The 15,649-nt window shown below is 36.6% G+C and overlaps 1 protein-coding gene across 1 annotated transcript in view; it reads right to left on the reverse strand.

Moving 5' to 3' along the window:
- Positions 1-15,649, reverse strand: part of LOC104161076 (nesprin-1-like) — a gene marked incomplete at its 3' end in the record, with an annotated part of 90,647 nt that overhangs the window by 20,751 nt on the left and 54,247 nt on the right. The window contains exons 28-37 of the mRNA XM_009699425.1: positions 14,798-14,974; positions 13,318-13,458; positions 12,122-12,282; positions 9,116-9,266; positions 5,566-5,793; positions 4,933-5,031; positions 3,017-3,204; positions 2,783-2,906; positions 1,644-1,810; positions 216-369 (exon numbers count right to left, since the gene is read on the reverse strand). Of these exons, the coding sequence (XP_009697727.1) occupies positions 216-369; positions 1,644-1,810; positions 2,783-2,906; positions 3,017-3,204; positions 4,933-5,031; positions 5,566-5,793; positions 9,116-9,266; positions 12,122-12,282; positions 13,318-13,458; positions 14,798-14,974 (1,590 nt within the window). The remainder of the gene's footprint in view (positions 1-215; positions 370-1,643; positions 1,811-2,782; positions 2,907-3,016; positions 3,205-4,932; positions 5,032-5,565; positions 5,794-9,115; positions 9,267-12,121; positions 12,283-13,317; positions 13,459-14,797; positions 14,975-15,649) is intronic.

Genomic DNA, 15,649 nt, shown 5'->3' on the forward strand with positions numbered 1-15,649 from the left:
CGAGCAAAATAAGTACTACTGAGGGGTTTTTCAGTAAGAACAGTTCAGTGTTACAATTTTGCTTTAAACTGGCCAAATGACAGAAATCTGTATGTGATTGCAACGGCATACCAGTTTTCAAACAAATAAATGACCTCATGATAGTTTTAGATGAGGATTTAGCTGAATGCACTGTACAATTTCTCTGTCTTTAATATTTACATCCAAAAGTTTACCTTATTGTGAGATGCAGCTAGTTGTTGATCAGCTGTGTTTATCTCTGAAGTGGCTTGTAGTTCGGCAAGAAACTGCTTAATCCACTCTGAAAACCTGAGGAGGAGCTCATCAAACTGCGCGTGCTCAGCGACAAGAGATTGAAGGAAGCTGATCCTATAGGATGGCAGATGTAAATGTGAAAGCACCTGATGTAAATCAATCACTTCCCATAATCAAAACCACAGTCGACTGGACAGCATTAAAACCAGTGCCAGGTGGAAGGAAAGAAGGAAATGTTAATTTACGTTACAAATGTGATGACTGCCATGTTGATTTCTTAACTGGGGAATAACATAACACTTGAAAGCACCAGTTTGGCTCTTTCCTGTTTCCACTGTTTTATTCATATCAACTGCTAGAAATGCTCCAAACAATCAAGGCATATTCTCCAACTTTTCTTTATGGGGATAGTCCCAGCAAAGAGAATGACATTGATGGAAGCTAAACTTCAGTTTTCAGACACAGCAGTTCTGTTTGCCCTATCATCTGCAACACCGCATGTAAGGTGAGAGTCTCATAAATTTAGGCAGGGGGTGAGTAACTGCATGCTCAGCTTCCACTGAAGTAAGGAAGGGTCAAGTCTGCTCAGAGGAACACGACTGAAAGGGGGAATGTGTCCAGAGGAGTACTCAGCACCTAGCAGAACTAAGCTTCTAAACCTTGACCTTACAAAAGGCCTTGTCATTTACCTTCCCATTTCCCTTGGAAATTTTTCTACATAATTTTCAACATGAAATGTTATGCAGAAGATCATTATATTGTAAAACAATCATATTGATAAAGCACCTAGAAGATGATGTCATTGACCAAGGTCTATTATCTAAGCTCCTTTACAAAAAGTAAAATATGTATGCTCATCACCAAAACAGCTGAAATCTAAATATAGGATAACATACAGTTTCAAAAAAGGAGGCAGTGTTCCTGAGCTTAACATGTGCCAGCAGCCTAACAACTGAGCACTTATAGTATTTATGGCAAACGAAAACTTCAAAGTGAGTTTAAAAAGATAATAGTGTGGCTTTGCGCAAGATAAAGCATACAACTGAAAAAATGAAGAGCAGATATTATAGATTTTGGAAGTAATTTAGAAAGTTACTTGGGAAATTGTAACTGAGGAAGCGCAACATGATCTTCATTTCGTGCCCCACACTCCTTCAAACAGAACTCTTCTACCAAAAAAATAAGGGGAGATTATGCCAAAAAGACAGCATGATACATCTGTGGGATTCCCCACACCCCATTCCTGGGAGCTCAGGGTTCAATATGAATCTTAAACCTTTGTTTTCCTAATGGTAATACTGTAAAAAACTACATTTCAGGATTGGGATTCCTCATCTGGATATTGGTTACCCTCATTTAACATATAAAAAACATTCTGAAGTACAAACCTTTTATCAACAGTTTGTGGTAAAGCTTTCCACCTCTCATCCAGCTCTTCAAATTTTTCTTTTATTGCTTTCACACATTGTTCAGAAGCTGTTGGGAATAGTGACTCATTTAACTCTAGTAGGCTCGCATAGACTGAAGCACGGGACTCAATATCTGCTCGCAAATCCTGGGAAAACAATGGAATGCACAGCCTTAAGATTAAATATGGCATCATATTATGCAAAATAACAAAAATAATAAGAAATTAGCTAGGCATTTCCAGTACACTTTGAGACAACTGAATGAACGCAGTCGAGTCCTTGGAGGAACTGAGGTCTATTAGGACAAGCAGGTACTGAACACCTCTCAGACAGCTAAATCTGCAACTGTAATTCAGTAAGGATTCAGCAAAGTTTTCTTTTTTCTCCTTTAGGACAAAGTGTGACCTTTCCAAACAGCTCTACTGTATGATGACAGTGGATAAAATCAAGACTATGTTTTGCAACATATTTTGTGTGCAGCAATAGAACTGTGAGGAAACGTCGCAAACTGGCCCGAACAAAAAAATGAAAACCCAACATAAATTTCCTTCTCTTCAGTAATATTTAAAACTGAAATTATGGACTCATTGGCTTCATGGAGGGTGTAAAAGATGCTACATTTGGCCAACTGCTTCATATTAATCTAAAAAAAAATGGCAAAAAATCCAAGAGAAGGCATACTTTAAAATAGGATAAAAGTCTTGTGTTTAAAAAAAAATCAGAAATCAGACTTTAATTGTGAATTCAAAACCTTTGAGTATTTTGTCATCTGAGCAACCTTCCTCACATGCAAAAAAAGGAAAGTAGCATTGTCTAACAAAGGAATTTCACTAGAGAAAGGAACCTCTGGCAAGCAGACCAACGTCCTTCCTCGACTGATAATAGGATATACCAGGGCACTATTTTTCTTGAGCCAGCATATTTGCAAATGACGTTCCTCCTGCAATTTTCTTGTCTTTGATAAATAACAACAGCAATAATATAATACTTCCCTAGGACATTTCCAAAGCCCAGAATCAAGTGACTTGTCAGACTACAATTGGGCAAGTCCATCCTTTAATTTAGACACAGAAACAAACCAGGAACTGTAGGGGGACAATCTTTCAGTTGAAGCGTACCTGCAGTGACTGCAGTTCACCTTCCAGCTTGACTCTGTCAGCAGAAACATACTGCTCTGAAGGGCTGGCTGTAGCTTCACAGCCCTCCAACCAGGTCAGGAATGCAGACAGCTCCTTCTCCCGCCTAACAAAATCACAATGTAGAGTTAGCTACTCAAGTCGTCCCCTCGGTCTCGCACACTGACCACATGAAGGTCTCTGTGTCCATCACAACAGATGTGAGAGTCTACTCACTTCTGCCACCGAGCCAGAAGAGTCTCTAATAATGTCTGTTTCTCTTTAGCATTTTCTAGCACCTTTTCATATTTCTGCTGTAATGCTGTAACCTCCTGAGCAGCTTTTTCTTTGTTGGCCACCTTTCGGGCACAGGCTGACAGAGAGGCCAGAGTGTTGCTCAGTTTTTCCACAGTATGGCAAAGATCCTAATGAACAAGTAAAAGAAACAGAAGTCACATACATAAGAAACAGACCTATGGTAACGATGGTGGGAAAAATTCTAATGTACTTCTACTCAAAGTTTGAAGCAATGCATCCACCAGATCATCAAGTCACTGCATAGCTTACTTTTTGCTCACATCTACCCTAGGTACACACGTCCCAAGCCTATCAATCACCTAGCTTGTCGTGGGGAAAGACTTTCCTAAGAACAGTGTTAAAGAAAAAACAGTCAGCAACAAAGGGCCAGATCTTCCGAATGGGCATGCAACACAGCATGATCATGTAGGACAAAGCTCCAAAGTCTCTAACATCTCTCTAAGAGTTGCTCTAATTTATGCATATGAAGTAAATACAAAAACCCACTCCAGCATGTGAGGACTGCCAGACTTGCAGCCCACGTCATGCATGGGAGAGGTAGGGAACAGTTACTGTGAACTTCTGTCAGCATTAGCTAAAGGTCTTTTTCATAGAAATGGCATCTGATGTTGACCAGCCTTTCCACTGTTGCCATTCCTAGGGAGCTGGGAAACTTCTTCATATGAAAATGATTGAAATGTAGTACAATGAGTTAGAAAAGCACAAAATTAGATTTAAGAACACTAAAGTTCCAACACACAGGTGTGCAATAATAACAACAGTAGTAATGGCTATAATTACAGTCATGAAAGAAATCATATATAGGAGGAAATGTGAATTATACAGCAACAAGCTGTTGACCTTTCAACTAAATAATAAAAAATAATTTCACATTAAGGCATTGAGTCATCATGATCCCATAGGCAGGACAAGAGTTTACAATAGCATACTCAGCATATTCATAATGTTTAAAAGCCAGTAACAATAATGATTACATGTGCCATCCAAATAAATTCTCCATATGCAAAATATTTTTCCTCAACAACTATCAAGCTTTTTTGAAGGAGACAGGCCAGGTCTTCCTTGCATACAGCCTTTGCAAGTAGTTACCACTAAGTTCAGAAGAAATTATATGTATTTTACTGCAAGAACAATATAACTGAAAGTTTTTACAATATTTTCTTAGAAAGAATTACTATTGTGAGAAGAATACATCACAAACTTATAGACACAGATAAAAATGCTACACCAAATTCCCTGAGATTTGGGAGTTTTTGTAGTTTGAAAACCAATCCAATATTTGTGCTCCTTTTGTAATGGACTGAACCAAATGTCAAACACCCATGGATTTCTGGCATCACAGATAAAAGTTTGTCAGTTGAAACTCTGCCCAGTCTCTGCATTGTCCAAGAAAAACTACCTCCAAGGAGATTATTTTTTTTTTTAAATCACAGACTTCTCTATACCAAGATCCAAGTTTCATCAAAATCTTTGAGAAAAAATGTCTAACAGATATGTTTCCTATCTTCTGTGTTTCATAATGTTTTAGATGCATAAAATTAAAAACAAGAACCTGAAAGATTAACTCATACTTTTAGGCTTTCCTTTCTCTAGAGTGGGGGAAAACCTCTCCAAGCCTGTTTGAAATGGTGAGAAGAAATAGCTGAGGAAGCCTGCCTAAGCCTTCCCTGGGGCTGCCCACCCGGACAGGCAGCCCTTGCCTCCTCCTGCCTCCACCCTGGGCTCTGCGGCTGGAGGCAGCCCCTGGCCCGGAGCCCACGGGCATTTCTGTCAGGAGCTCAGTGTAGCACCATCTCCCTGGGCTCGGTGGCAGGAATCGCTCGCCACATGCTCACCGTGCAATCCTGAAGGGCTGCGTATGTTGCTGATGATGAAGAGCACAACGTGAGAGGCTCAGCTAGCTCAGCTTCAAATTCAGACACTGCATGCTGCACCTATGAAGAGAAGGCAAACCAGAGAGTCTAAAACCAGCAGGAAATAACGTAAGTGGTGCTTTAAATATCTAATCTTTTAAATATTTAGTGCTAAAAGGATATTATATCCTAAGTTGTGTAGTGCTGAGTGCCTTTTGAAGTTAAAAGATGCTAACTCTGCTCAGCTCCTTGTGACTGGGGCAATAGTAATATTCAAATTATTTTCCTTAAGACCTACTAACAACCCAAGATTGAAGTTAAAGTGTTTATAAGAAGTATGGATGTAGTTTATTAGTGCAATACCCAGGAGAATCACTTAGGTTTTCTAAAAGACAACATAATCTTTTGAGTGTATATGTTAGTGTCTTCCTGAACATGCCTTTTAAGTCATTAAAAGCACAAATTTATATATAGAAATCTTGTAAGTACCTTACAAATCTACTCATATATTCTAGTCCATCCTATTATAATACACATTTTGTATTCAGTTTGGGAAAAACAGAGAGTAATTCTAAAAATTGCTGCAAACAATCTGTTAGATTTTGCCTTGTCTACCTGTTTAAGACTTTCTTCGTATTTCTGCTGTGCTGATGCATTCCCTGTGATTGTTCCTTCCAGTCTCTGTGCATGATCTCTGAGCTCCTCCCAATACCTTTTGACCTGAGTCAGTTTGGCTTTAATATGTGCACATTCTCCAGAGGTAACAAACTGGGAAAAAGACTCAGCTTCCTCTTCCAGTTTTGAGATTCCAGTTATTTTACCATCTATTTCTTTATTAATAACCTAAAATATAAAGTAACAGTAAATAAAGAAGTACAATAGGTTAATTATCAGAATACTATTTTCTGCTTCCGTCTTTTACCTGAGTTACTAATATTCTTCATTTAAAAAGTACGTAAGAGGAGAGTTCATTGACCACTTGAAAAAACTAGTTACAAAAGTCTTCAATATGCCCTGTAAATTCCCTTTTGAAATTAGACTGGAAAAGCTTTAAAAAACAGCCTGCCATAAAAACAGTTTCTATGATGAGCAATGAGAATTGGCTGAGGTACATATTTTTTGTAAGCAGACAAGATGATTCATATTTTAGCATCTCTTACTTCACAGCAAATTAATACACAATTCTCTTAAAGATTCAAAATAAATACAAGATGAAAAAATGTAACTGTATAACTGAAAACAATATTGTTAAGCAGCTGAACCCTAAGAGTTGATTGCTTGTGTTTAATAAGCTTTCAAGCACTTACAAAATAAAACATGTTATGATTTGAAAACCAATAGAGATTGTTTTCATTTTCTAATTTAAAATTCTATGGTATAATAAAGAATAAATTAAATTACATGATGAGGTAGAGCGAGTGTGCCCTCAGGCAGAGGATTAAATAAAGAACCACATTACAGTATAAATAGGAAACTATGAAACAAGGGTGATAATGGCCTTTGGTACTTTCCAGCTGCCTTCCACGTCAATTAGTAAATGCATAAAGACAAAGTAGCACTGGCTTTACATTTCATCAGCTGCATGACAGCAACTGTCTCCTATTATTTTGCACTTGTTTTTGTTGCAAATTAGAGGCAAACCTGAAAGCTGCAACATCCAAGACAGAAACTTACAGTGTTTCACATTCAGTGACTATTTATTCAGTAAGCATCAGTGAACTTCGAAATAAGATTTTTTTCACAAAGGAATTCTTTTAATTTCTGTTGATATAGCATGTCCATGGAGTTCTTCTCAAAAGCAGCAAAAAACACTCATTGGGAGGGAAGTGAAAGAGCTAAGGGTGCTCTTTGGAATTGAAATAGGCAATAGCGTTCTCAGATATAAAAATGTGAAGATATGTATGTATATGAAATCAACCAAAACTTTCCTGAAAATGCACTCTCAAGAGCATAGAAAATGCCCACCTTCTGCCATAATTGTGATAAAAATATGGTATCTTTCTTGCCATTATAAAGCTCAGGAGTGGCTTACTGCAACATTCAGTCCAGAATTAGCAGTGTGATAGTTCAGAAAAAAATGTGGGGCTGTAAGCATTTATAGTGTCTCTTTATGCAATATATTCTGAATTAATTCAGATTATAAAATATCTTTTTTGCATGAGAACATGGTGCTGAGGAAAAATACCAGATTTGCAGCCCTGAAGCTGAAATTATCTAACAATACAGCAGATACAAATGAGGTAGCATTTTTTTACTCCCACGCTACTCTGTTAAATTCACTCAGTTACATAAAAGAAGGTGGATAATTGGGGCCTTCAAACTCTCACCGAGTCTGCCACCAATAGTAACTACTTGTGATAACTGTCATTTTGTTCGACCAGGAATTTCGGAGAAACGAGTAGGTGAAAATCTGGCTCTGCTGAAGTCCTTGGGGTTTTGCAATCAATGTCACTAAAGGCAGACTATTACCACTACTATGTATGATTAGTACGTTCAGCTGACCCCAGGTTTTTTTGTCTAGTCAGCCAAAGATATCAGGGAACACACTATTTTTTATTAATTTGCCTTGTGCTCCAATATTCCTTACTAATATGTTGTACTAGAAATTATGAACTAAGTATGCTGATTAGAGTTGTGACACAGAGTAACTCATTAGGAAACTTGCAACAAAACATAACAAATTCTTCAAAATCAGGTACAAAGCAATGCTGCTGAAGAAGACCTCCAGCTAACTCCACACATTGGAAGTTAGATGACTCATTTCACATATCACAGATATTACACCTGAGTTACAACGATGTACTCTAGGCCTTATTTGGAGGATTTTCTCTGCTTTATGTCTGTTTGCTCAGACATTTTTAAATATTACCTGCTGACGATTTTCTTTCTGTCATGATGTTTAAATGAGGAAGAATTATGGTGGAATTTTCAGAAACTTGCAATGCAGTGTAAAAACTACTGCTTATCTGCATATATAGCAAGGAACAGCCTTTCTGGGAAATTGGCTTGGATAGGCTAGCAGGGCTGAAGTAGGCTCCACTTAGACAGAGAAGAACTGTCACACTGTAATGCAACATTAATATCATTTGATGCACTTATTTTCTGTCTTAAACACTGGAATCCTACCCACTAACTACTGAAAAGCAAGACAACGTGACAACGTATGCCAGTGGAAGAGGTGCATATACGTTACTTCACAAGGAAATGGTTTTTGAATTGCTGTGGTGACGAAGCAAGAATTCAAGCATTGTTTTATTCTTCAATGATGAAATCAAGAGATTTTATTTATTTGGTGTATGCAAAGTTGTGATCAAATTAAGAACAGGAAAATCTGTTGATAAACTGTTTCTCTCATGTGAAACAAGTGCCTTATGGGATCCTTTGGAAATACTTAGTGCCAATCATCTGGTCCACGACTGCAAGCAGCTGCACACCCGTGCACTTTCTGAAGAGCAAGTGTGTCACAGAATAAAGAAAACGGCAGTGTGCACTGTGTATTGAAAACCTCTGTCCCCGTAGAAACATGCAGTTTCACAGAAGGTACGCTTTCGTTTGTGGGAGGGTATGAAGTCAGCCCTTGAAATGCAATGCTTGGAGACAATATGCACCTCATTTAGCGATAAGAAACTAAACCACTATGTATCTACAGGAATGTACACAGAATTTAAGACAGTGTAAATATAATAGCAATAAATGGTATGTATGTTTGCAAACTACCAAGAGCAATGGTTTCTTTATTATGTCAGCATAAGATATACATAAATCAAGTTATAACTTTAGCTTGCAAGATTAAAATCAAGTTCTATATCCACTAGCTGATGTATGTTTTAAAATAAAAAAGCTTTTACACCTTGTATTTATGAAGCTATTTTGTACATCAGTTAAGATTACTCAAAAAATAAGAAAAGTATCAATTAAATAATATTTTTAACCTACACACAAAGGCTCCATATATGTAAACTAAACCCTAAAAGAGAAGGCAGCCTGTAAGAATTTTCCTTTAGTTTATGTAAAACATTACTGCTTGGTATATTTGTGTACAAAACGTGCCACCATTACATCATGGTAGTTCTGAAACGTGTAAAATGTCTGTTGTCCCATTTGGCGTCTAGCAAAATGACAGATACATGGGCTTTTAATGCTAAACATAACAAGAACCAATCACCTTGATTTGGCTGATCTGTATGTCCAAAGGAGATGATGATGTTTCCAAAGTTTCCAGTTCTTTTTCTTGTTCAGCTATCCAGATGGACAGAGCTTCAAAATTACTGCCAAAATGATCCCACTTGTTTTTCACCATTTCCATGCTTTTAATACTAAAATTAACCAAATTAATTAGAGAGAATAAACAGTTTAATATAATGAAGCTGCCCATATTCTTGCTACAATAAAAATATAACTTATTCAATCTACAGGAGAGTCATTCTAAAAACTCCTGGTTTCAGAGGACCAAGTTGTGTGCCTAAATTCAAACTTGGGTCTCTCTCAGACTGTGCACCCAAAGTCAAACAATTATATTAGCCACAGTGGGGACACCGAGAGGTGAAACAGAGTACAGCTTCATTCATCAGCTGTACATCAAGAATCTCATCACAGCAGGAAGAGAAAGGAAATGTAACATAAATATGATTTCTTTGAAATAATATGGAATTATGATTATATCAGATATCTAAAAATTGAGATAACTGAGTGCATAGATGTTAGTCATTTAGTCACTAGAACAGACTGATTAAAACCAGTGTATTGTGGATGTACATATATTCACCAATGCTTGACTGCTTTATTAAACTTGGGGTTTTTATAACAGCAATCACCCCATCTTATAGGAAGTTTGTGTTTTCTGAGGCAATGATTTCATATCAAGCCAAAGGATCAACAGATATGACTCAACTACCTCAAAGTTAATAGAGGTATATTCTTTGAAACATACATCAAAGGTATGTTAAACAGAGAAAAATTATTTATGACTGGTTTTTGGATAGCAAACAAAGCACCCTTTTTTTTGTCACAAGAAGTCCAAGGCCCTTATAAGGCCTAACAGCATCAACTTCCAGTATCCAAGTTTCTGCTCCTTTCAAATCATTGTAGAGAAACCACTGTTAATGTAGGCCCTACACAGAGCTTGCAAAACATTCATTTTCTATTTCACTGAAAATATTAAAATTTCATCAGAAAAGTCTGAATACTACAAAATTCCAAAATACATTTCCCTTGCAAATATAGCCTTAAAAACCATTCCATGTTAAAAAGTTTTTGTTTTCCTTTTTCACCCTCATTACAGCTAGAGGAAGCTTTAAGAAAAGATGTAGTCTAAAAATGTAAAAATTGGCTTTTTAATTTTTTCTTATTTGTTTTCAAAATGAAAAAAAAAATTAGCAATGTCAACAGACATTTACTGATAAAAGTGTATTCAAATTCAAGTTATTTGTAGGAAAATAAAGTGCAGAAGTATTTCACTCAACTCCAGCCCAAGAAAATACAGCTGGAAATCAGAATCAAGGGACCAAATCAGTGGCACAACAGCTGAAAATCCTTTGCCTTTGTATCTGCCTGCCTTATAGTTGGAAGCAAGCTGCAGACAGGAAAGAACAGAGTCCCAAACACACTGCACAGCTATGCACGATCTCCTTGGAAAACAGATGGGCTAAGTTTGCCCTGCAGCTGACTATGGAGAGCTGCTCAAACTTTTCTTTCCCTTTCCTGTTCACTGGCATAGTATGTACCATAGGTATTTGGAATACCTTCACTTTAAATTACTCAGCCAAGATTTTTATTGATAATGCGAGTTACAACATAACCCTTGCACACTGATTATATGCTCTGGAGATTCACTATAAAGAGTTGTATATATTTGTAATTTTGCAGAAGGGGTTTATTTTTTTATTATCTGTCACAGTACCACAGACATTTTGTATAATCCGTACATTCAACTAAAACCTATTTCATACCTACATTGAAAGAGGATATCAATGATTGCTTTCATGTAAAAATAGGTGACATTATTTATAAAGTGAATATTCACTGCTGGAAGGATGAATTCCTTAAATTGAAAAATCACACTAGTTTTCTCTCTAATATTGGAGAAAATTATATATAAAGTATTCAGTAAGATATGGTAGAATTTGACTGCAAGTCACTGTAATACTTCATATTGGAGAAAGTATTATGCAAAAAAAAAAGAGACCACCAATAATCAGAAAGTTACATCTGCTGCACAGGTTAGTTATTCTGGTTTACAACTGTTCTTTTACATCAGGAAGAAAACAGCACCAAATTAAAGTCAGATTAGCATGACAATGATCAATAGGGGCAAAACCCCAATAATGTGGGTACTGCCCTTTGCTCATATTCAGATGGAGGTGGTGGTACCTGCTTAAACCTATACAGCAAATTATTCCACACAGTAATTCCAGTAAGACAACATAGAATTGGCACATATATCCATGACTTGTGTATCAGATCTAATATATGCAAAAATACTAATTTCTTACACACATATAAATGTATGTGTATATAGATCAAATGAGAATAGCAAAGGCTGAAGTTGAAGTTGAGTAACTTGAGTTCAATAACGGAGTTACTCAAGAGAAAAAGGATGAAATTTTTAGAAATACAAAAAGCTACAAATATTTACAGGATTTAACAACATGGAGTTTGAACTTTCAATTTCTAAACAAAATTTGGCAAATGATGCCTTTGTTTTTTGCAGCAGCAGAAGCAACTTTTGATACTGCCCAGGAAATAAAATCTGGGCATTCAGCTAAGATGAAGGCACTTCTTGACATTCCCATGGAGAAAGTGGAATACTGAAAATGGAGGCAAATATAATAAATGTGCTATTCTCGTACTTGCATTGAGATTTTTCTTTCTAAAAGGGTCTAGTACCTCAAGAATTAGTTTAATTATTCCTTCTTGACAAGACTGGGGCTTAAAGGTAAGTAACAGGTTAAATGGAACTAATATTGGTTCTATAAACTATATAATGTTAAAAAAAGATTTTGTTTATTTGCACACACTCTTTTGACATATTTGGTACTATAACCTTGTTACTATGGCACAGGAAGCTGTAAATGACAGCTGATGAGACAACACAAAATGCTGACAAGGTATTCTAGAAATCTGATACAATCTTACAGTGGAGAATAAATATTAGGACTTGTTAAGAACATACTCTTCTTCAAGAGTAACTTCCACTTTTTTCACTTGTTGTTGGATGGATTTTGCCTGCTGCTGAAGGGACTGCTTGTTCTTTGAACCAAGCTGTATCTCAGAAGAATTCTTCACCAGATTCTCAGCCTGCACTGCCATTGCTTCAGTCTGTTTAGAAAGTTCCTGTAAGGATGCAAGACACATTAATACAACTATAAACAGTTTCATATATTTACACAAAAAGTGCTTTGCCTCAGTGTTTCTCATTGGAAAAAGTATCTGTGTCCTGCATGTATGTTTTGAATGTGTAAATACATAAAAAAAATCTCTGAAGAAAATTATTTTTATATTGCATTTAAGAAATGTTCATTTGAGCAAACTACCCTGCATAAAATTTAGCAAGGGAAACTGTATGTCCAAAAGTTTTTAACTCAAGCAATCCAAATTTATTCTGTAGCTCTTCAAGAAATTTATTTATGAATTGTGGAAGATTATATGCATTTTTACTTAATCTTTAGATCCTACCTTTTACAGAGACTATTTTGCAGTATCTCAATAGTTTGTAATCTCACTTTGTTTAGCAACTATTTTCTGTCACAAATGTTAAACCCATACACCAGAACAACAGATGCTAAGCATAACCAAGATATGTATAATTTAGTATCAGATTGATCAAAGGGTAAAAACAGTGTGAAAAGCATGACACTTAGGAAAGCCAATCACTACTATTACTTCCGTATTAGTAAATAAATAAAATGGGCTGGGATAATTCTGTGTTACTAAGGGCAAATGGCATGTTATGGCTTATGTCCATGTTGTAGAAGCCTCTCCTTTTTCTCCTCAGGGCTAAAAGAGTGCGAGCTGGCACAGTTCACGTAACCTTGCCAAAGAACACACTATTGATGTTGGTATGCCAGTGCTTGACACTGTTTAGCTTACTACTATAGATGATTACTGAGCACGAAATGGGAAGTCCTCAAGATCATTTTAACCTCCATACGTGCACTTCAGATGCAGATTTTTAGTAATTCTTCATGATCTTTTCATAAAATAACTTTTTACCTCTAAACACTTTATGCAGTCTCTAATCTGTATTCACAATTTGCACCGGCATTAACAGGAAACCATGCAAAGACTGAAGGCAATACGCTCACTACATGTTAACAAGCAAGGCAGAACGATATCTCAGTTCCTGTATTTCACACACACAGTGAATACCTTTGTCTGATCCAGTTCTGAGGAGAGGCTCTCTAAACTGCTAAAGTTTAAAATACGTTCAAGTGCAGAGCTTGCTTGATTGAGATATTTTACTACTGTTTCTTTGTCCCTTTCAAACTGCTCCCATTTATTTATTGTGACCTAGAAAAACAAACAAACCCAGAACAGAAACACAAAGACGAAAAGATTAAAGGGGAGAAAAAAAGTATTTCATTGTAAGTTACTGAGGAAAAAAAAACAAACAGAAAGACCTGACATAAAATAAAACAATTTCTCCTAAAATGCCATCTACTCGACAGACTAAACTGTTCTGAACCCAATAAAAGAAAAGTGTTCTCCTGAGTTTTCACTGATTCATACTGTGCTGTGTGAAAAAGCACTGTTCTCTAAGATGCCAACAACATTTAAATCTTATATTTGAATGTTCTGTAAGAAGTCTGAAATAATAAATACAGATACTTCAGCTTATGGTGACAGGTAGTCAACAATATCTAAAAGGATTTTCAAGTTCTCTTCAAATGAAATAAATTCTTGAATGAAATACATTACAGTAATTCAAATTCTCTTGAATGAAATAAATTACAGTACAATGGTAGAAGAAAATCTCTACTCATAGGAACCTCACACATATTTGTTCTTTTCTGATAATGTAGAATTTTGATTAACATATAGCATTTAATTACCAGTCACAAGAATTATGACAGCATAAACAAATATTTTCTTGATTCTGAAGTAAAGCAAAGCCCGAGTTAAGACATTATATATGGGATTCCTTAGAAAAACTATGGTTTCAATAATAAATTATTACATTAAGAAGTTATCTGAGCTCTATTGATCGTGTTTTTCATCTTGTGTTTTTTCATGGGAAATACTTTTGATGACTTTAAACATTTGTGTGGAATAGCAGACAGCTGGATTACCATTCCGCTTAGAGAAATGTAAAGGACAACTCAGATATGGGTGCAAGAAGCTATAAATTCTCATCCCAGCTCAGTCAGTGATTAGTCATACAACCTGGAGCAATCCATTTGATTTCTCTGTGACTTTTTTCTTCCTTCTTTAAATTTAAGATGACCACATGTATTTCACACAGTGGTTGGGAGGATTATATTTGCACATCAGATGTTATTAATCTAATATCCAGTCTAAGGACTCTCAATTAAAGGGCAATGCCATCTTTAGTAACCAGGGGAGATAGCCCATCTAAAAATTAATTCACAGATAAATTATTTAAAATATGACTGAATAGTTGGGACTTTTAAACACTTCCAAACAAAATGCTGTTTCTTTATTAATTAAGAGGTATCCAGCAGCTTCAAGAAGTTTTCACGGAGGTACTGATCATGAAAACCCCAAGGACCAAGATTCAGAGACAGAAAGTGAGCTCAGATTTTATATAGTTAAAAAATTGGTTTTTGACTAAGTTTTTTAAAAAAAAAAAAAAAAGCGCTTTTTTTATTTCTACTTGCAAAGGACCCACCTGCAGTTGCTCTTCACGTTTCTCCATCGTCTGCTGCATGTTCTCCAATGTTCCTTCCAACTTTTGTAAATCCTCTTGCATTATGCTGGGCAGTCCACCTTCAATCTGCAACTGTTTAGCTTGGGAAATCTGCTGTTGCACATCTTGTCTCTTTGCACGGAGTCTCCTTGTCCTTTGCTAAAAGGATTCATCCAACAGGAATGATTAGACTTTTTAGCTCCTTTGGGAAACTGGCACAATGAAACCACTTTCTGCTTTTGCAGGGGTATGTAATGAGAGTAACAGACAAAGGGATAAACTGTGGCAAGTATTCTTGAGAGTCTTATATACTCGTCAAGTATGCCTGGGGTTCCAAAATGCATATATACCTTTTGTGGCATACAAATGGAAGAGAAAGAGTGACCGTATGGCCATTTATCCAAAGCAATATTTCAGAAAGCAGAAACCACAACAGTTGAGTGACTGCAGCAGTAGCCACAGGCACATGTATGCCTCATGACGGTCTGCTCTGCACTCTTTGAGGTACAGGTTGGAGCCTCAGATTGATCAGCGCCATATATCAGCCTTCATTAGGGCGCAGCAGGGGGACGGCCAAGGTGCAGAACTCTGTCCTTGATGCGTTTTGCTTTGTAGCACTATCAGAAACTCCTAAGATCACATCCCCTCTCTTTTCCTAACATGCCTGACCAATTGCCAGCCTTGCTAGGTAAGCTCACAGCTCCCTGCTCAATTCTACTCTGGGTACCTCCAGGTCTCTGTCAAAGCCTGTTTTTACCGTAACAGACTCCATACTAAAAGAAGAAGAAGAGTTCGAGAATTCAAGGAGAAGTTAACTATTCCTACTAACTCTCC

Source organism: Cariama cristata, unplaced genomic scaffold, assembly GCF_000690535.1.
Source record: "Cariama cristata isolate BGI_N322 unplaced genomic scaffold, ASM69053v1 scaffold6880, whole genome shotgun sequence".
Taxonomy (NCBI): domain Eukaryota; kingdom Metazoa; phylum Chordata; class Aves; order Cariamiformes; family Cariamidae; genus Cariama; species Cariama cristata.